Source organism: Sapajus apella, unplaced genomic scaffold, assembly GCF_009761245.1.
Source record: "Sapajus apella isolate SASKATOON/1434 unplaced genomic scaffold, GSC_monkey_1.0 scaffold1, whole genome shotgun sequence".
In the NCBI taxonomy this organism is placed as follows: Eukaryota; Metazoa; Chordata; class Mammalia; order Primates; family Cebidae; genus Sapajus; species Sapajus apella.
Window position 1 is genome coordinate 46,463,261 of NW_022436941.1, and position 19,079 is coordinate 46,482,339.

At 34.2% G+C, this 19,079-nt stretch overlaps 1 protein-coding gene across 20 annotated transcripts in view; it reads left to right on the top strand.

The window, feature by feature from the left end:
- The window catches only part of FAM172A (family with sequence similarity 172 member A), a 490,654-nt gene that overhangs the window by 278,518 nt on the left and 193,057 nt on the right, over positions 1 to 19,079 (top strand). For 19 of the 20 annotated variants that reach the window (XM_032276079.1, XM_032275251.1, XM_032276394.1 and 16 more), the window contains one exon: positions 7,684 to 7,803. In XM_032276079.1, coding sequence (XP_032131970.1) covers positions 7,684 to 7,803 — 120 coding nt within the window. Of the gene's footprint in view, positions 1 to 7,683; positions 7,804 to 9,479; positions 10,962 to 19,079 lie in introns of those variants that run through there. The other variant, XM_032276318.1, reaches the window with a different exon arrangement.

Here is a 19,079-nt window from a genome sequence, read left to right on the forward strand (position 1 = left end):
ATCAAGGAAATAAGAGAGGACACAAACAGATGGAAAAATATTCCATGCTCATGGTTAGGAAGAATCACTATTGTGAAAATGGCCATACTGCCCAAAGTAATTTATAGATTCAATGCTATCCCCATCAAGCTACCTATGACCCTCTTCACAGAACTGGAAAAAAAACACGTTAAACTTCATATGGAACCAAAAGAGAGCCTGCATAGCCAAGACAATTCTAAGCAAAAAGAACAAAGTTGGAAGCATCACGCTACCTGACTCAAACTATACTACAAGGCTTCAGTAATCAAAACAGCATAGTACTTGTACCAAAACAGATATATAGACCAATGGAACAGAACAAAGGGCCTCAGAGGCAACACCATACATCTACAACCATCTGATCTTTGTCAGACCTGACAAAAGCAAGCAATGGAGAAAAGATTCCCTGTTTAATAAATGATGTTGGGAAAATTGGCTAGAACTGGACCCCTTCCTGATACCTTACACTAAAATTAACTCCAGATAGATTGAAGACTTAAACATAAGCCCTAACACCATAAAAACCCTAGAAGAAAACCTAGGCAAAACCATTCAGGACATGGGCATAGGCAAGGACTTCATGACTAAAACACCAAAAGCATTGGCAACAAAAGCCAAAATAGACAAATGGGATCTAATTAAACTCCAGAGCTTCAGTACAAAAAAAGAAACAATCATTAGAGTGAACTGGCAACCAACAGAATGGGAAAAAATTTTTATAATCTACCCATATGACAAAGGGCTAATATCCAGAACCTACAAAGAACTAAACAGATTTAGAAGAAAAAAGCAAACAAACCCATTCAAAAGTGGGTGAAGGATATCAACAGACACTTTGCAAAAGAAGATGTTTATGAGGCCAACAAACATGAAAAAATGTTCATCATCCTGGTCATTAGAGAAATGCAAATCAAAACTACATTGAGATACCATCTCACACCAGTTAGAATGATGATCATTAAAAAATCTAGAGACAACAGATGCTGGAGAGGATGTGGAGAAATACGAACACTTTTACACTGTTGATGGGAGTGTAAATTAGTTCACCCATTGTGGAAGACAGTGTGGTGATTCCTCAAGGACCTAGAAATAGAAATTCCATTTGACCCAGCAATCCCATTACTGGGTATATATCCAAAGGATTATAAAGCATTCTGTTACAAAGACACATGCACACATGTTCATTGCAGCACTGTTTACAATAGCAAAGAACTGGAACCAAACCAAATGCCCATTGATGATAGACTGGACAAGGCAAATGTGGCACATATACACCATGGAATACTACTCAGCCATAAAAATCGATGAGTTCGTGTCCTTTGTAGGGACATGGATGAATCTGGAAACCATCATTCTCAGCAAACTGACACAAGCACAGGCAGTCAAACACTGCATGTTCTTACTCATAGGGGGGTGTTGAACAATAAGAACGCTTGGACACAGGGAGGGGAGCATCACACACTGGGGTCTGTTGTGAGGGAATAGGGGAGGGACAGCAGGGGGATGGGGAGGTTGAGGAGGGATAACATGGGGAGAAATGCCAGATATAGGTGATGGGGGGATGGAGGCAGCAAACCATATTGCCATGCATGTACCTGTGCAATAATCCTGCATGTTCTGCACATGTACCCCAGATCCTAAAGTGCAATAAAATGTATATTTAAAAAAGAAAAAAAAAAGTAGTGTCTGGTCTTGCTCTGCTAGCAAGGTTGATTCCTTTTCTGTATCTTTTTTAGTCAATGGATATTAAGTGTAGCCTAGAGTAGTCTTATGAGTTTGATGGTTTAGTTGAGCCTATAAAAGACCCCCTAGTGGATTTTGTAGACATTTTTTAGTTGGGTCTCACTTTTTAGAATGTTTGGTTTAAAAGTCTAAAGCTAAAAACTATAATTTGATTACCTTAGTCAAGCTGTAGATATTTAAGTACTGGAGGCACATGGAAACTTGAGGTTTCTCTTTCCTACTGCTGAGAGGCTATTAACAGATATTATCTCCACAGACTGTGGAGGAAAAGACTCAGCTATAGTACTATTTTCTGTAAGCAGTAGAAACGACTGCTGGTTCTTAGATCTCCTTTAGTCATCGATGGGCCTGGCTGGCACTTTCTCTCAAATCTTGTGACTCACAAAATTTTGCTCATTTTTCTTTCATGATGATTCATTCTAACCCTTTCTCTCCATTCACTCTGCTACCACCCTGAGGAGTATTATACTGTTTATCATTTCATGTATATATATATGGATATACTGAACTACTCCTTGCTTTTAGGCTTTGTGTAATCTGGGCTGCATTGCCTGTGTGATACTAGACTGAGTTGCATGACAGAGTTTTGTCTAGGGTTTTCAAACTATTAATGTGTATTCCAGATTTGCCTGGAGCATAAGGTCCCTGGAAATAGCGAGAGGGAAAGCTAGAAAGGCAGATTTACGGAAGATGTTGACTAATGAGTTCCAGTTACTTTGTAGGCAAAATCATTTTGGTAAATGACTTTTTTTTTTTTTTTTTTTTTAGCAGTAGAGTGGCTTGATCAGAGCAGGGCTTCAAAAAGATTGATCTGGCAACAGTGAAGGGAGAGACTAGAACAAGGTTCCCCAAACCCCAAGTTAACGATTGATACCAGTCCACGGTCTATTAGGAAATGGCTGCACAGGAGGTGAGCAGCAGGCGAGCAAGCCAAAGCTTCATCTGTATTTACAGCTGTTCCCCATTGCTTGCATTACCATCCGAGCTCCACCACCTGTCAGATCAGCTGCAGTACTAGATTCTCATAGGAGCATGAACCCTATTGTGAACTGTGCATATGAGGGATCTAGGTTGTGCACTCCTTATTAGAATCTAATGCCTGATGATCTGTCTTCTATCACCCCCAGATTACTGTCTCCCATCACTCACCCCCAGATAGGACAACCTAATTGCAGGAAAACAAGCTCAGAGCTCCCACTGATTCTACATTACAGTTAGTTGTATAATTATTTCATTATATATTACAATAGAAATAAAGTGCACAGTAGAGTTAATATGCCTGAATCATCCCGAAACCATCCTTCCTGCTCTGTGGAAAACTGTCTTTCACAAAACTGGTCCCTGATGCCAAAAAGGTTGGTGACCACTGGACTGGAAAAAAATGAGTCTAATGTAAGAAAACCTAAATAGTGGTGAGAATGGAAAGAATGAGACAAATAGGATCCCAACAGTATAAAGGAAGAATTGGTGATGGAGAAGAGACAGCAGGGAGAAACTCACTGAGGCCTGATAGTATGGATTTATAATGTACCCATTAGCCTTGGTGTAAGGACTATCCAACAGGAACAAAAGAAGTAATATTCCTCATACACTACTGCTTCTGAAGTCTTTATGTGTTAATACCTCTAACTTATTAAAGGCTAGGATCATGGGATACTTATCATTCTTCCACCTCCACTTCCGGCACAGAGCTTAATGGGGACAGAGCAATCTATGCATATCTAATATATACATACATACATACATATATATATACACACGTATATGTAATCCTGTCCATATATGGAGGATTTAGGATCATCACAGGTATTTAAATGGTTAGTTATGTCATTTTATGCTATCAATAGGTGAAAACTCTGCTAACTCTGCCAACTTTCCACTCTGGAAACTCTGCTAACTTTCCACCTATTGACAGTTATGCTATCAATAGGTGGAAACTCTGCTAACTCTCCTTTTATTTTGTTTTCATATTTTGTTCATTGTGAGCTATAACTAGGGTGATCAAGTGTCCAGGATTTTTCTATATAGTTCCATTTAGACCTATTTTCTCACTACAATTACTGATAATATCTCTCTTCACTCTCAAAAGTTTGAACAACAAATTGTATGGTCACGCCAGATATGTCTACAGAAAAGTGCTAAATATGTATGGTTAGTTTTAAGAATAACTATAAAGAAAACACTGATATAACTATCATCCCAGACAAGAAATGGAACACTAGCAGCTACTAATAGTCAGTTTCTTAGTCACAACTTCATTCCCTTCCTTAAAGTTCACCACTATCCTCATTTTTATAATAACCATTTTCTTACCCTTTAATAAAAGCTAAATTATCAAAGCCTAAAATCCCTACAAGGATTTTCTTCCAACTGTTTTATTCAATCTTCAGTGTGGGTAATTTCATATTTATGTTACTAAGAAATGTCTTTGGAAGTATGTTTGTATTTTAATATATGACTACAAGGTTGTAGGCAATCAACCTGAAGATAAATGTGTTTTTGTTATTCATTTATTACACCAAACAAGAAGACACAGCTCTTGGCCTCAAGAATTTGATAATCTAACTTGTAATTACAATACAGCTCCTTCAATGCAATAATTGGAAGCATTCACAAGTTGGTATTAGAAGATACTACCTTGTCCTTGGGAAAAACCGGTCAGACTTTCCAGAGGAAGTGACATCTCATTCGGTACTGAAGACAAGTAGGGAGTATGCAGTAGGTGGTATGGGAAGTGAAGACATAGCACAGAGATCACTTTCTGGACAAATGCAATACTCCACAGATAAACAAAATATGGCACCATTGCGTTACTTCAGGTTGCTCCCTACAACTGAAACACAGCGAATGTTCTCTGTCTTCTCGGGGCAAAGGGATGTCTTTGGGGTCAAGGTATTTTGTAGGGCAATGGTTGAAAGATATAGTTCAATAGACAATGCTAGATCATAAAGGGCCTTGAATGTCATACTAAGGAGTTTGAGGGCCAGGCACAGTGGCTCATGCCTGTAATCCCAGGACTTTGGGAGGCTGAGGTGTGTGAATCACCTAAGGTCTGGAGTTCGAGACCAGCTTGGCCAACATGGTGAAACCCATCTCTTCTGAAAATACAAAAATTATCTTAGCATGGTGGCACATGGCTATAATCCCAGCTATTTGGGAGGCTGAGGCAGGAGAATTGCTGGAACCCAGGAGGCAGTGAATTTGCAGTGAGCCAAGGTGGTGCCTCCACACTTTGTGTGGTGCACAGAGCAGGACTCTGTCTCAAAAGAAAAAAAGGAGGCTGAACTTAATTCTGAGGGCAATGAGAAAACTGGAGGATTCTAAGCAGGGAGTGAATAACTTGGCAACATGATCGTATTTGCATTCTTGACAGGTTGTTCTCACTACAGAATTAGAGCATGTAAATGGTCAATCCTACAGGGAAGGAAGCTAAACTAGAGATTGTTGTGGTCATCCACTTGTAAAATGATGGCAGCTTGTGGTAACCCAGATGAAATGAGAGAGAAGTAGATGGACTTGAGAGAGAGTTGATGGCAGGATCAATAAGATTTTAAGAACTGATTATATGAAAAACTTGGGGAGAGAGAAATAAAAGATGATTCTCAGATTTCAGCTAGATGTGGGGAGCTTAGTTAATACAGATTTGTAGAGGAAGTTTTTAGTACAATGTTGGATTGGTTAAGTTTAACATGTCTATGGTACATACAGAAGGAAATGACCATTAAGCAGTTTTCTTTGTGGCTCTGGAGAGAAATGTAGGACAGAGAAAGACATAGGGAAAACTAACTTCTAGATGGCAAGTGAAGCCATGCATGTGGGGACCTTAATAATTTATTACAAAATTTCTAAAAAGGAAAATATGATTGTGTGCATTGTCTAATATCCATGAGCTTCTTAGGAAATGAGTCTATTAGTGTTCAAGCTTCTAAGAAATGTTTGTACAAAACATTTTTGTGATGTTTCAGTTCTTCACAGTTTGCTTTTTGATCAGTATTATTTCATTTTTTAGTTTGTTTTTGTTTTTCACATTATTCAGGTTTTGGCTTTAACCACAATATGTCAGCCATAGAAATAAACACAGCAAAATGAAGTTATTATGTAACTTTTGCAACTTCAGCAACATAAATACATTTATTTGGATTTAGCAAGTTAGGAAAAATAAAAAAGGCCTTAGGTTTATATATTTAGGTTTTTATTCCCAATCCCTAAGGTACAATATGTATAGAAAATGCTTTTTGAAAAAAAAGTATATATTTTTCAATAATTTCAACAGAAATTATTTATTATGCATTTTTACTTATTTTTAGCTTACAGAGATACTTAAAATATTATAAATAAAATAATTTAGGTATATATATTAAATATTTTCACAATAAATATGAGAATGTAAATAAATTTTTTAGTATTACATTGTTTAATAAAAAGACCAGTATAACTTTCTGCTATATAATTCTAATGTACTTACTAATTTTTGAGGGGCCTTCAAAAAATTCATGGAAATGCGTATTATGAAAAATCTATGTATGTATTTCATTTTTATTGCACCAAGATAAACTCTTAACTTGCTGTAACATCCCTGAACAGGATCTCATTCAAGACACTAAGAAGTATAGAACATCAGTTTGAAAAGAGCACCTGTCAGAGCAATGTGAATTCTGCTAGCATTAAAGCAAGAACAAGCATCAAATTTATAGTGAAGCTTGTGTGTAAGGATGGTAAAATCATTGATGTTTTGCAAAAAGTTTATGAGGACATTGTCCCAAAGAAATCAGTAGTTTAAAAATGGCTAACTCATTTGAATAAGGGACAGGACGATGTTAAAGGTGAAGCTCATGGCAGCTGACCATCTGCATGAATTTGAGAGAAAAAAATTATCTTGTTTGTACCCTAATTGATGATATCAGTGATTAGCAACAGAAACAGTAGCTGACATATAGATGTCTCAGTTGGTTTCACTTATGCAATTTTGACTGAAAAGTTGAAGACGAAAAAACTTTACACCCAACGTGTACCACAACTGTTGCACCCAGATCAGCTATAGACAAGAGCAGATATTTCAATGGACATTTTTAACCATTTGGATCAAAATCCTGAAACATCTCTTCAAAGAATTATAACAGGAGATGAAACATGGCTTTACTAGTACAATCCTGAAGACAAAGCACAATCAAAGCAATGGCTACCAGGAGGTGGAAGTAGTCCAGGCAAAACAAAATATGACCTGTCAAGAGCAAAGGTTCTGGCAACAGTTTGGGGAGATACCCAATGCATTTTGCTTATTGACTTCCTAGAAGGCCAAAGAACAATAGCATCCATTTATTATGAGAGTGTTTTGAGAAATTTAGCCAAAGCTTTAGGAGAAGTATGCCTGGGAAAGCTTCATCAGAGAGTTCTCAACCACAAGGATATCCTGCTCATTCCTCTCATCAAACAAGGGTAATTTTGCAGGAGTTTCTCTGGGAAATCATTAGGCATCCACCTTGCAGTCCTGATTTGGCTCCTTCAGACTTTTAGTTTTCTAATCTTAAAAACTGTTTAAGGGCACCACTTTTCTTGAATTAGTAATGTAAAAATAACTGCACTGACATGTTTAAATTGCCAGGACCCTGAGTTCTTTAGGGTAGACTAAAAGGCTGGTATCATCACTTTAAAAAGTTTCTTGACCTTGATGAAATGTTCAGAAATAAAGTTTCTTTTTTTATTTTTATCTTTTAATTCTTGTTTTTTACATACTTTTTGAAGTCCTCTCATATTCTCTAATTTGAATTTTCAATGTAGTTCTTTTGTATTATTTTCATTTTGAATGAGCTATAACCGTTGTATTTCTTATGCTGTGTATGTAGCATATATTTTAATTGTTGTTTGCTATGATAATAATTAGATACACTATGTAATACGTGATACTTGTTTCCCATATAGGAAAATGGTTCTCCTGAAGAACATGCAATCTATGTTTGGGATCATTTCATAGCTCAGTCTGCTGCTGAGAATGTATTTTTTGTTGCTCACAGCTATGGGGGACTTGCTTTTGTTGAACTGGTAAGTGCATATTTTATTCTTTTTAGTTCTATTCTCCTTGTAGGTTTATCCCCTCTTCTTTCTTTCTTTTGGTATCATTACTCTTTAGGTTATGTTATAAAGGATGGAAATAATATACTTTGATTAAATAATTTTATGATGCTTGAAAATAATTTATTAATTTACTAATTTATTTTATGGTGACAGAGCTTTTTAGTGCTAACCAGAAAGCTTTTTGCCTTTTCCTTATTTACATGCTAGTTTTTAATTTCTACATTATCATGCCAATTATCAAACATTTCATGATATTCATTATGTTTCCTGCTTTATGTATGACCATTGAGGCTTATGTTATCTATAAAGTATTTAAAATTTCAAGAGACCTTTTGAATACTTGAGAATATTTTGATAGTTTTTAACTGACTTATACTTTATACTTGATCAGTATTTTATATAATTAATATTAAAACTACCAGAAAGCTTTCATTAATCTGCTTCTAACTAGAATGCATTGTTTGGTCATAGAAATCTTCATATTTCAAAATAATTGGATTCTTGGAGTTAAGATTATGTGTACATGATGGAAAAAAATGACCAAAATTTCTGAATTCCATCTGTTTTAGATGCAATATTACAATGTCACAATCATGGGCCAGCATGGTTAATGTGATATAATCAATTCTAATAATGGATTAAAGAAGAATTCATGCCTCCCTGTCCATAATATCTTATGTTACAGGAAGTTACCAATCCTATCATAAAATGATTAATTTGATAAAAGGAAAGTTGATAATTTTAAATCCAAATAGATCTAAGTGAACATTAAACTAGAGACACTTTGGCCTCTTTCTCTCTGACATGGAAATTAAATATATTTCTATGACCTTTTCAACCTCCCTGTGCTTATCCTCTTGATTTAGTTATAAAATTGGTAGTGACATCTGAGAATATTTTAGCTGACCCAACTCTACAAGTGCTTCTACTGTCTTAAGATCAATAAATTGTTAAGTTAAATCATTTATTTCCTAAATTTATTTCAGCTTTTAGGGATTATTTTCAACTAATTTTAACTATACCGAATTAATTTATTTATTTTGATATGTCTTAAGATAGCTCTTTAACATACTAGTATGATGTACTTTTTAAAATATGAATGTTGTTTTTCAAATAATTCCTTTCAATCCCTACAGATATATATATATAGCTATATATATAAATGTATATAGTTATATATCTCCATAGATATAGATTATATATAGCTTATTTTTTCTTTGTAAGCTGTTAAATTACTTAAAGCATGAAATTTCTTGACTTGTAGAGTGACTTAAAATATGTCTGAAAGTCTGCAAGGCTAATCAAATTTCAGAGTTCTATATAACATAAATTCCCATGTTTAAACTTTAAGACAGTTTATGAAAACCTTTACACACCAAACTTGAAATTTACATGCCTTTTGGACAGTTTTTAAAATGAACTGAAGATGCCAGAGTTAACAGATGACCAGTGTGTCAGTCCTATTTTGCCCGTCCTGCTTGTCACACACTGGTGGATATTTCTCCACTTTTGTTCCACTTTAATATAAAGCACACAGATGTTTCAGAACAAGACTTGACTTCTGACCTTGAGGCTATTAGGGTCAGGGTCCTCAGGGCCTGTGAAATTATCACAAGCTGAGCTAAAGTTTTTCTCCATCACAGGAAGTAACCAGTAAGTAAGAAGTTAAAAAGGAGCTTTGTCAGAGAGACAAGATGGTCTCAGTAAGGGTCAGCTTCTGTAGTCTGCTATCTCTGCAGGAGGCACATGCATGGGAGGAGGAATATAATATAACCACTGGCACATCACATATCTGTCAGACAACGCCAGGGCTGAGAAGTCTATTTAATGTAATATACGTTGTTTAGGTTTTAAAGTATTAATGACAATTATCTCATCGTCTTTTTTTTTTTTTCTACTTTTTATGAAATAACTTTGATTGGGGGTATGTAATGGAAGCATACAAATAGTGTCAAATGAATAAAGAGTGGCTCCTGACCTAATACTATGGATTCCTTTAAGCAAATAACATTGCACCCTGATGAATTTTACATTATTTTTTGACAAATTTGATTAATATGTTTAGGTCTAGTATGTTTTTGTTTGAAAGGCCTTCTAAAATACAGTATTGTTAAAGAAATAATAAACATTGAAATGTTTTTTAATCTTTTGCTTTTGCCTAAAACTGAAAAAAAAAGTTGCTTAATTTTAGGCAAAAGCAAAAGATTTAAAAACTCGTGGTGTTAAAATGTTAACAAATACGCATTCTTTCAGGACTTTTCAACATAATTGTACTGTATGAAATGTTTTACTTTTGTTCAAAATTTTAATATTAACTTTACAAGCAAGTAAATTATAAAGATTAATATGTAAATCTTAAATTACGATTTGGGTTTTTTATCCCAGTAGTGCATTACACATGTCAGACAGTAAATCCTTTGGATTTCAGTGATTTAAATTGTTGTAAAGTTTTGTTTTTTATTAAAGGTCTCACACACACACACATACACACACACACACACACATTTTTTAGGGAACGGTCTTAGTTTGTAGCATCATCATCATATTTGAATGCATGGAAATTGTTTTTCTACCATTGTCATACAAGTTCACATTCTTTATGTCATGAGTTTCAAAAAAAATTTTATTTAATGTAAATAAATGTATTTACATTAATGTAGTTTTAAATGTAAACTGTAGCAAGTGCAGTTTTACCAGTAAATGTAATTACTTACGGCTTTAATATTTTGCTATTGTTGTTTTTGAAAAGTGAGAATATAATTTACTATTATATTGTATCTTAAAGTGTTGAATTTGTCCTGAAGAATATCTTATAATCAGAGATTTATTTTCAAAACCAATGTTAATTTTATGGTAGTAAATCTTACAACCTGGTTAGATCTAACATCTTAAAAAAAAGTATATATTTTATTATAATAAGTAACATGATATTGAAAATATGCTATTAACTGCTTTTATTCTCACCATATGGGAACAACTTAAATTTTTAATTCTCTAAACTTTCTGTGTTCCTAGTAAAAATAAATTTTGATAAGACAACTCTTGATTGTAGGATTTAGTCATTAAAGACAAAAGGAAAGAACTGTTTCATCTCATGAATTGATAATAAACTTTTAAAAGTAATATATCTGCCCCTTTTATCTTTTCTGTATGCATAAAATAATGCCAGTATGGAAAGTTACATTATTAAACCATCATTTACAAAGCCTGAAATTTCTTAAAAATTTTACTTTGCACATAGTAGAATTAGTAACCATAATTAGAATGTATTTACCAAATTCATCTGGAAAGAAATCTACAAATAATGCAACATACTTTTGCCTTATATTCATTGTAAAAAATTCAGGCTCAGTTTTTGAAAATTAACTGTCATTTTAAAACAATGCAGTTTTTGACCTTCTTCATCATCTTTTTCTCCAGCCACTATGATAAAGTGATTTCGTTGCTTTTATTTTTGGCCATTTCAGTGTTTTGTTCTTATCTTTCTAGGTGATCAGTTTGGCAGAATGAAGTAACCTTAACTTTTTTATTTAATTTGGAAATTAGCAGGCTTTCTTTGTCAGTGCCCAGTTAATGATTTCAGCACACCTTACCTTCCCTGTTTGCAGTGCTCAATATATCAATTTGAATCAAAATTTACTTGCTTAGCCAAAACAAGAGTGTTCATATATTTTTATCAACATGTTAAGTAATTTTAGTAAATATATTTTATTGGTTTATTGAATCATCTCAACTGATACAAAATTTGTATTTTTCTTGCTACTTTTATTTCCTTTTCCATGTTATTAGTAGTATATTCACAACCATCATTAAAAAATCACTTAGAAATGTGTGAAAACAGCCCCTTTTGAAAGTGTATCGCTACCCACTTTTGATTTTGGTTTCTCCATGCTTGTCAGCACTTGATTGGCACCTCACTTGCATGTGAATTAAGGAATGAAGGGAACTCTATTTTCCTGCCATTGTTCCATGCTGGGCTCCCTGGCCTCCAGGCAGCCTAAGCTGCCCTTCAGCAGCTGATAGAGGACTGGTTTTTGGACATAGCTGTGTGAGGACACTCAACCTCTCTCAACTCTCAGTAGATCTTTTTAAATTGCCTGGAGCATGATTTGGATTTACAGTGATGAGAAAATGGGACTAAAATAATTAGTCTTTTACATCAGCTAACTATGACCTTAAAGAAGTGTCATTTATATTTTGTCCACGAGGAACAACGTAAATTGGATATTGGTAAGATATCTGCATAATGTGATCAATGAGAACAGCTAAAAGTTGGGCTGCTAGGAATCAAAAATTGAGGGAAGTGAAAATGAGGGAGGTAAGCAAGAAAAGCTGAGTCATAATGGTATCCAGATAACTCAGGCCAAAAATAGTCTTACAAAGCTACTTTAAAAATTCAGGTAATTCAGTAAAAATAAGTTGCCTTTTCTAATATAACTACAAGATACATACTAATTAGTTTTGTTAAAGTTATTTTGTGTCCAATCTTGTTTTGCCCAGATGATCTAGAAACATCTTGAGGATAAAGAGTCTAATATTGCCCTTATCCCAAGTTTGAAAATAATATATATTACAAAAACATTAAATATCTGCACAGTTAGTTGACCAACATATAAAGTTTAAGCCCTAACTATTTTACTAACTAAATTTGGTAATTCTCCCTACTCTCCATTTAAATATTGACTGATTTGGGAATTTCACCTAATCAGTGAAATCCCCAAATTTCACTGATTTTTTTTTGTTCTGGTGTAAGATATCTGTAGACTCCTTGTTGCTGGCGTGGTCAGCTCTCAGTCTGACTGAAAAGATTGCTTTTCTGTGACACACTCTTGTAGGTATAGTCTTTTCAATAAAATAGGAAAATGACTAAAATAAATTATTAGTGAATTATCATTACAATAATATCTTTACAATGTTATATGGCAGTCTATGAAAATAAGCCTAGAAAACTTTCTATCTCATCCCCAATCGTTGGTTCAACTTCACCTTTTATTTAATAATTAGCTTACATTTGCTTGTTTGCATTTTTTTAAATTTTTTATTTCTGAGATACAATTTACATACTTTTATCAAGATATAATGGAGATGTATTGAGCTTCATTGAAATATAATTTACATACCACAAAATTCATCCTTTAAATAAAGTATACAGTTCAAAGTCTTTTTGTGTATTTGCACACTTGTACAACTATCACTACTATCTAATTTTAGAACATTTTCATCACCCCAAAAGAAATTCCATACCCATTACCCATTTCTACCCATACTTAGAATCCTACCAGCAGTGTATGAGGGTTCCATTTTCTCCACATCCTCACCAGCACTTATTGTTATCTGTCTTTTTTTATTTTAGCTATCCTAGTAGGTGTGAAGTGGCAACTCAATGTAGTTTTTTCTTTGTTTTTATTTATTTATTTTTTTCATTTCTCTGATGAATAATGATGTTGTGCCTCTTTTTATGTGCTATTGGCCATTTGTATTTTTTTGGAGAAATGTCTACTCAAATCCTTAGCCCATTATTAAATTGGGTTGTCATTTTTTTAAAATTTTTTCATACATCTTTATATATTGGTACAAATCTCTTATCAATAAATGACTGTGAAAGTTTTCTCCCATTATATGGATTACTAATTCTTGATGATTTCCTTCAAAGTACAGAAGTTGTAATTTTGATGAATTCCAATTTATCTAGTTTTTGTTTCTGTCACTTAGTTTTTGTATATAGTGTGAGGTAGGGGTCCAATTTAATTCTTTCGAATATGGATATTTAGTTATCTCAACACCATTTGTTGAAAAAGACTCTTCTTTCTCCTTTGATTTGTCTTAGCACTCTTGTCAAAAATCAGTTGACTATAAATGTAAGGGTTTGCTTCTGGACTCTATATTTTATTTCATATATATGCCTGTCCTCATACCAATACCACACTGACTTGATTACTGTAGCTTTGTACTAAGTTTTGAAATCAGGGAGGAGATCCTCCAACTTTGTTAATTCTTTTTCAAGATGATTTTGGCTATTCTAGGTCTTGTGTTTCCATATGAATTTTAAGACTGATTTGTTAATTTCTGTAAAAATTAAAAAGGAGCAAAGATTTATATTGGGATTGATTAAACTCATAGGTTAATTTGAGGAGTGTTGCCATCTTGACAATCTTAAGTTTCCTAATCTGTGACAGTGAGCTTTCTTTCTATTTATTTCTGTCTTCCTTCAAAAAGGTTTTGTGGTTTTCCGTGTGCAAGTCTGATACTTCTCTTAAATTTATTGCTAAGCATTTAATTCTTTTTGAAGCTATTCTAAGTGAAATTGTTTTCTTAATTTCATTTTCACATTACTCAGTACTATTATATAGAGACATGATTGATTTTTATGTATTAGTCCTTTATTTTGCAACCTTGCTGAATTCACCATTTTTAGTTCTAATCTCTCTCTCTCTGTGTGTGTGTATTCCTAAGGAGTTTTCATATTCAAGATGATCTCATTTGTGAATACAGATATTTTTACTTCTTCCTTTTTACCCTGGATGTATGTTTATTTAATTTATTTATTTTTGGTTTTTTGCTGAATTCCCCTGGCTAGAACCTCTAGTTTAAGGTTTAATAGAGGTGGTTAGCATGGATATCCTTATCTTGTTCTAGATCTTACAAGGAAATTGTTCAGTATTTGATTGTTAAGTATGATATTAGTTGTGATTGTTTTAATTTCTGATAGATTATTTCCCCTAAGAAACTAGTGTACTCCTTAATGTTTATATCCTTCAGGCACACCAAGATTCTGTTGTTTGAAAGACTGCTGAAATGGAGAAAAACTTCACTAATCTTTAATAGGGATCTTTATGTAGAATAAAGGACCCATCTTACTCCATTGGAGTTACCTTTGGAAGAACTTTTTTTTAGTGTCCACATAGCAGATGAGCTGCATTCAGGCCATACTGCCTTCCCTGCATCTTTGTAGTTGAGAGATTAGTAGATTAGTCACTCTGTCTCTAGTTCCACAAAGACTGCCAGGAAACCAAGGATTGCCTGGCAAAATTAGCACAATAACAAGGAGAACTCAAAGGAATTGACATACTAATTTGTTAAATATAAATCATTACATAAGAAATATTTTTTTCATTGGTATTATAAAAGCTCTTAATGAGAGATTTTGTATTTTACTGCAAATATGAGATTGTGATTGACTGTTACAAGCCTTTTATAAGAAGAAATGTAGAAAAACACATTTCAGTTGATAATAAGGCTGTTTTTACTGTTCTTGTAACCTTAAAATGATCATTCATTGTAAGCCCTCTCCCAAATAAAATCCCCAGCACAGTGACACCTCGGACATCTCAAATTGGAAAGGACTTCTAGGGGACAAAAAAATTTACAGTCAAAGCCATTTAACTTTTAATAGTTAGACTCTGATCCTTATTAAATAATTTATTCAAATTAACTCAGGGGAGCCAGGTAGACTTAGACTCAAAGTATACTGAATCTTTGTGAAGGGAAGGCTTGAGGGAACAACAATGGAAGCCAGATATGGCAAAATAGAAATTGCTATTCAGTATTTCAGTGACAATTTTATAATTGAGTCCAATGATATAAATGGATATTTAGACACAAATAGGCATATTAGAAGTTTAATATTTGGCATATTAAACTTCTAATATGCCTATTTGTGCCTAAATTTCCGTATGTCTCAATATCTAACTTCTAACATCTTATCTCCAAATTTCCATACTGCATTCACCAGACAACTGCATTAGAAGAAAAACTTGATATTTATCTTTTTGCTCTGGGCAGAAAGATAAAACACACTCAGCTTTCTCCAACAGTAGAAATTCCCAGTCTTGACTTCTTTCCAGTTGGGATTCTTTAGAAGTATAAATGTTGATTTTCCAAAAGTTTCTAATACCCTGTCTGCTAACAACAAAGAAACCTTGACTTTTTCCATCAAATGGTGCCCTGTAAATTGCAATAATAAAATGATGTGAGATCAGTGGCCTATATACTACCACTGTATTACTGCTCAGTTTATCTCAGAAAAAAATTCCTGTTCCAATATCACTGATAGTGTAATGAAAGTTTCTACCATTGTTCTAGGCTCAGCCTCAAATTTTCAGGTTTGCTTCCTATTACACATTGTAGGACATCTATCCAAATATTAAACAGATTTATATTATATCTACATATTAAATATGTAGTAACATATTAGATATCTTCAGTATATTGTAAACTTTAACATCTGGTAGGATATGTGTTTAAGATCTCACAGTAGGTTCTTAGAACAGATACCTTCATATCCAATTATCGTGTTAAGAGTTCTGCCTCATTCTCATTGCTATCAGTATAGAATACATGTAATCTCTCAGCCAGCCATGATGTCCTAAGACATGTATGGGTCAAGATCAGTTCTAAACAATTCATAGTAGTGTCTTTAAGGGTAAACTCTTTAAATAGAACTAAATTAGAAGGCAGTGACATCATCTTCTTGCTCATCATCAGCATCTCTCATGCTTAAATGATAATGCGCCAAGCACTGTCCCAAGCAATTTGTATACTTTATGTCATTTAATCCTCATAACAGTTTTATGAGATACTGTTATGATCCCCATTTTACAGATGAGAAACATTGAAATATATATTTCTCCTATTAAAAGTATGACCTCACTTTGTAACAGTTGTATTTTTGTTTTCCCTCTCATCAAGTACCTGTGAAAAATAAGTAGTGTAATGTACTAATTGTAGTGACTTTTAACCCTCAAACAACCTCCCGGTTTTTTCTGTATTTCAGGGCTCAATTCTACATTTCTCTGTTGAGTTATATGATGATTTAGTTTTTATTCTTTCTTTATTGCTTTTTCTCTTTGTGCTTTCCAACTAAGGCTTTCAATTTTAATCGATTATTCATTACTCAAACTAGTCAAGGGGAAAGAAGGTGTGGAAAATGTAAAATATGAACAATCCCCAAATCATTTACCTTTAAATTTTGAATATGTTTTGATTTGGTGCTCTGGAAATTTAGTTTAACCAGGAAAATTGAAAACACTTGATGAGGATCTGGAAAGTAGATAAGTTTTGTTGGCCAAGCCCCTGGTTGGCTCTTCTTTGCAGCTCATTCCATGCTGGAAAGAGACAGCTGTCCTACAATACCAACTGAATCGAATTGACCTTTCAAATCTCACTGGAACAGTCTCTGCTATCTGCATTTGCTCCTTCATGTTATCCATATCTGTAAGTTATACCTGGAAGTAATACCTATGTAGGATATCGTCTACCAAGTACCAGGCATTGTTTTAAGTGCTTTACAAATATTAAATCATGTAGCCTTTATAACAACCCTATGATATAAATACATTATTATCCTCAGTTACGTATGAGGAAAGTAACCCACAGAAATATTAAATAACTTACCTAAGATCACACAACTAACTAGTGAGGGAGCCAGAATTAAAACCCATGCTTTCTGTCTCCAAAGTCCATGCTCATAACCACCATGCTATACTGCCACTCAAGAAAGACCACTAGCTAAGGCAGGATTCTTGTACATTTGGTCATTAAACATTGTTTATGCCAGGTACAGTGGCTCACACCTGTAATCCCAGCTCTTTGGTAGGCTGAAGCAAAAGGATCAGTTGAGCCCAGGAGTTTAAGACCAACCCTGAAAACATAGTAAGACCCCATCTCTAAAAAAAATTTATTTTTTGAGACGAAGTTTCACTCTTGTTGCCCAGGCTGGAGTACAATGGCACGATCTCAGCTCACTGCAACCTCCACCTCCCGGGTTCAAGTGAGTCTCCTGCCTCAGCCTCCCAAGTAGCAGTGATTACAGGCATGCACCACTACGCCCGACCACTTTTGTAGTTTTAGTAGAGATGGGCTTTCTCCATTTGGTCAGGCTTGTCTCAAACTCCTGACCGCAGGTGATCCCCCCCACCTCGGCCTCCCAAAGTGCTAGGATGACAGGTGTGAGCCACCGCACCTGGCCCAAAAATGTTTTAGAATAGTTGGATATGATGGTGCATGCCTGTAGTCTCAGCTACGCAGGAGGCTGAAGGGGGAGGATTGCTTGAGCCTGGGACCTCAGGGATATGGTGAGCCATGGTCGCACCACTGCACTCTAGCCTGTGTGACAGAGCCAGACTCTGTCTCCAAAACCAAACCAGAACAAACCCTTTATTTAGCAAGGCATTGTACAACCTAAGTTTAGCTATATCAGGTAGGTATGATGAGCCTTCTTTTACAGATATATACATTGAGGAACCTGTCCAAGGTTGCACAAGGGACAGAATTAGTATGGAAGTCCAAGTCAGCCTAGTCTCAGAACCAGTAAATTTACCTGTGACACACACTTCCTTCTAATTGGGTTTTAAAAAAAAGAAACTACCCAACATAAATTTGTAATAAATTATGATATTTTTAATTAGCGAGGGAACTCTTCATTAAAATAAATTCTGCCTTTTATTTGTAAAGCACAAAATTCTTTGGCAGGCTAAACATCATAGCTGATACCTACCTTTTAAATGGAAAATGTGTTTTTAAAAGCAAGAAACACACATTGTACAAATTGATGTCAAGAAATACAGAATTTCATTACTCAGTGCTTATCACAATGTCAGCACATATCAAATATTAGATGATAATACTCTAAAATTGTTTTTCTTTCATCTTTTCTATATATTAGAAAAATACAATGATTTAAATATTTTAGTAAGATGTGAAACCATAGTTGCTTGGTCTTTTGTATTTTACTTACTGTAAATTGGAGTTTACATTTCACTGTGAATACCAGACAACTCAAAATTCCTGTATTTGAAATTAAAATAGGAAAAAGGGAAACATTTGAGTCCCTATAATTAACCTGCTCTTCATGCCTTTCTGATTTATTATAAGCACTTCATCTGATATCTAATACTTGAAAAGCTATAAAAGGGTATTATATTACTTTGATTTTTTTTTATCTCTATGCTTTCCCCATGTAAAATAGTAAAGTTTTTTTTAAAGCTTTGAGTCTAAGAGGATCAAATGAATGACATGTTTAGTTATGCCTTAGGAAAAAAATCGTATTAGAGTAAACTGAAACTTAAAATCTTACCAATGTAGAAAGCACTAGAAATGTTAAAAATAAAAAGCGAGTTTTGTTTATCCTACATAGTTTATTTTAAAAAATATTTTATTTATTTTTCAATCTTTTAGGTTCAGGGGACACAAGTACAGGTTTGTTACATGGGTAAATGCATGTCTCTGGGGTTTGGTGTACAAAT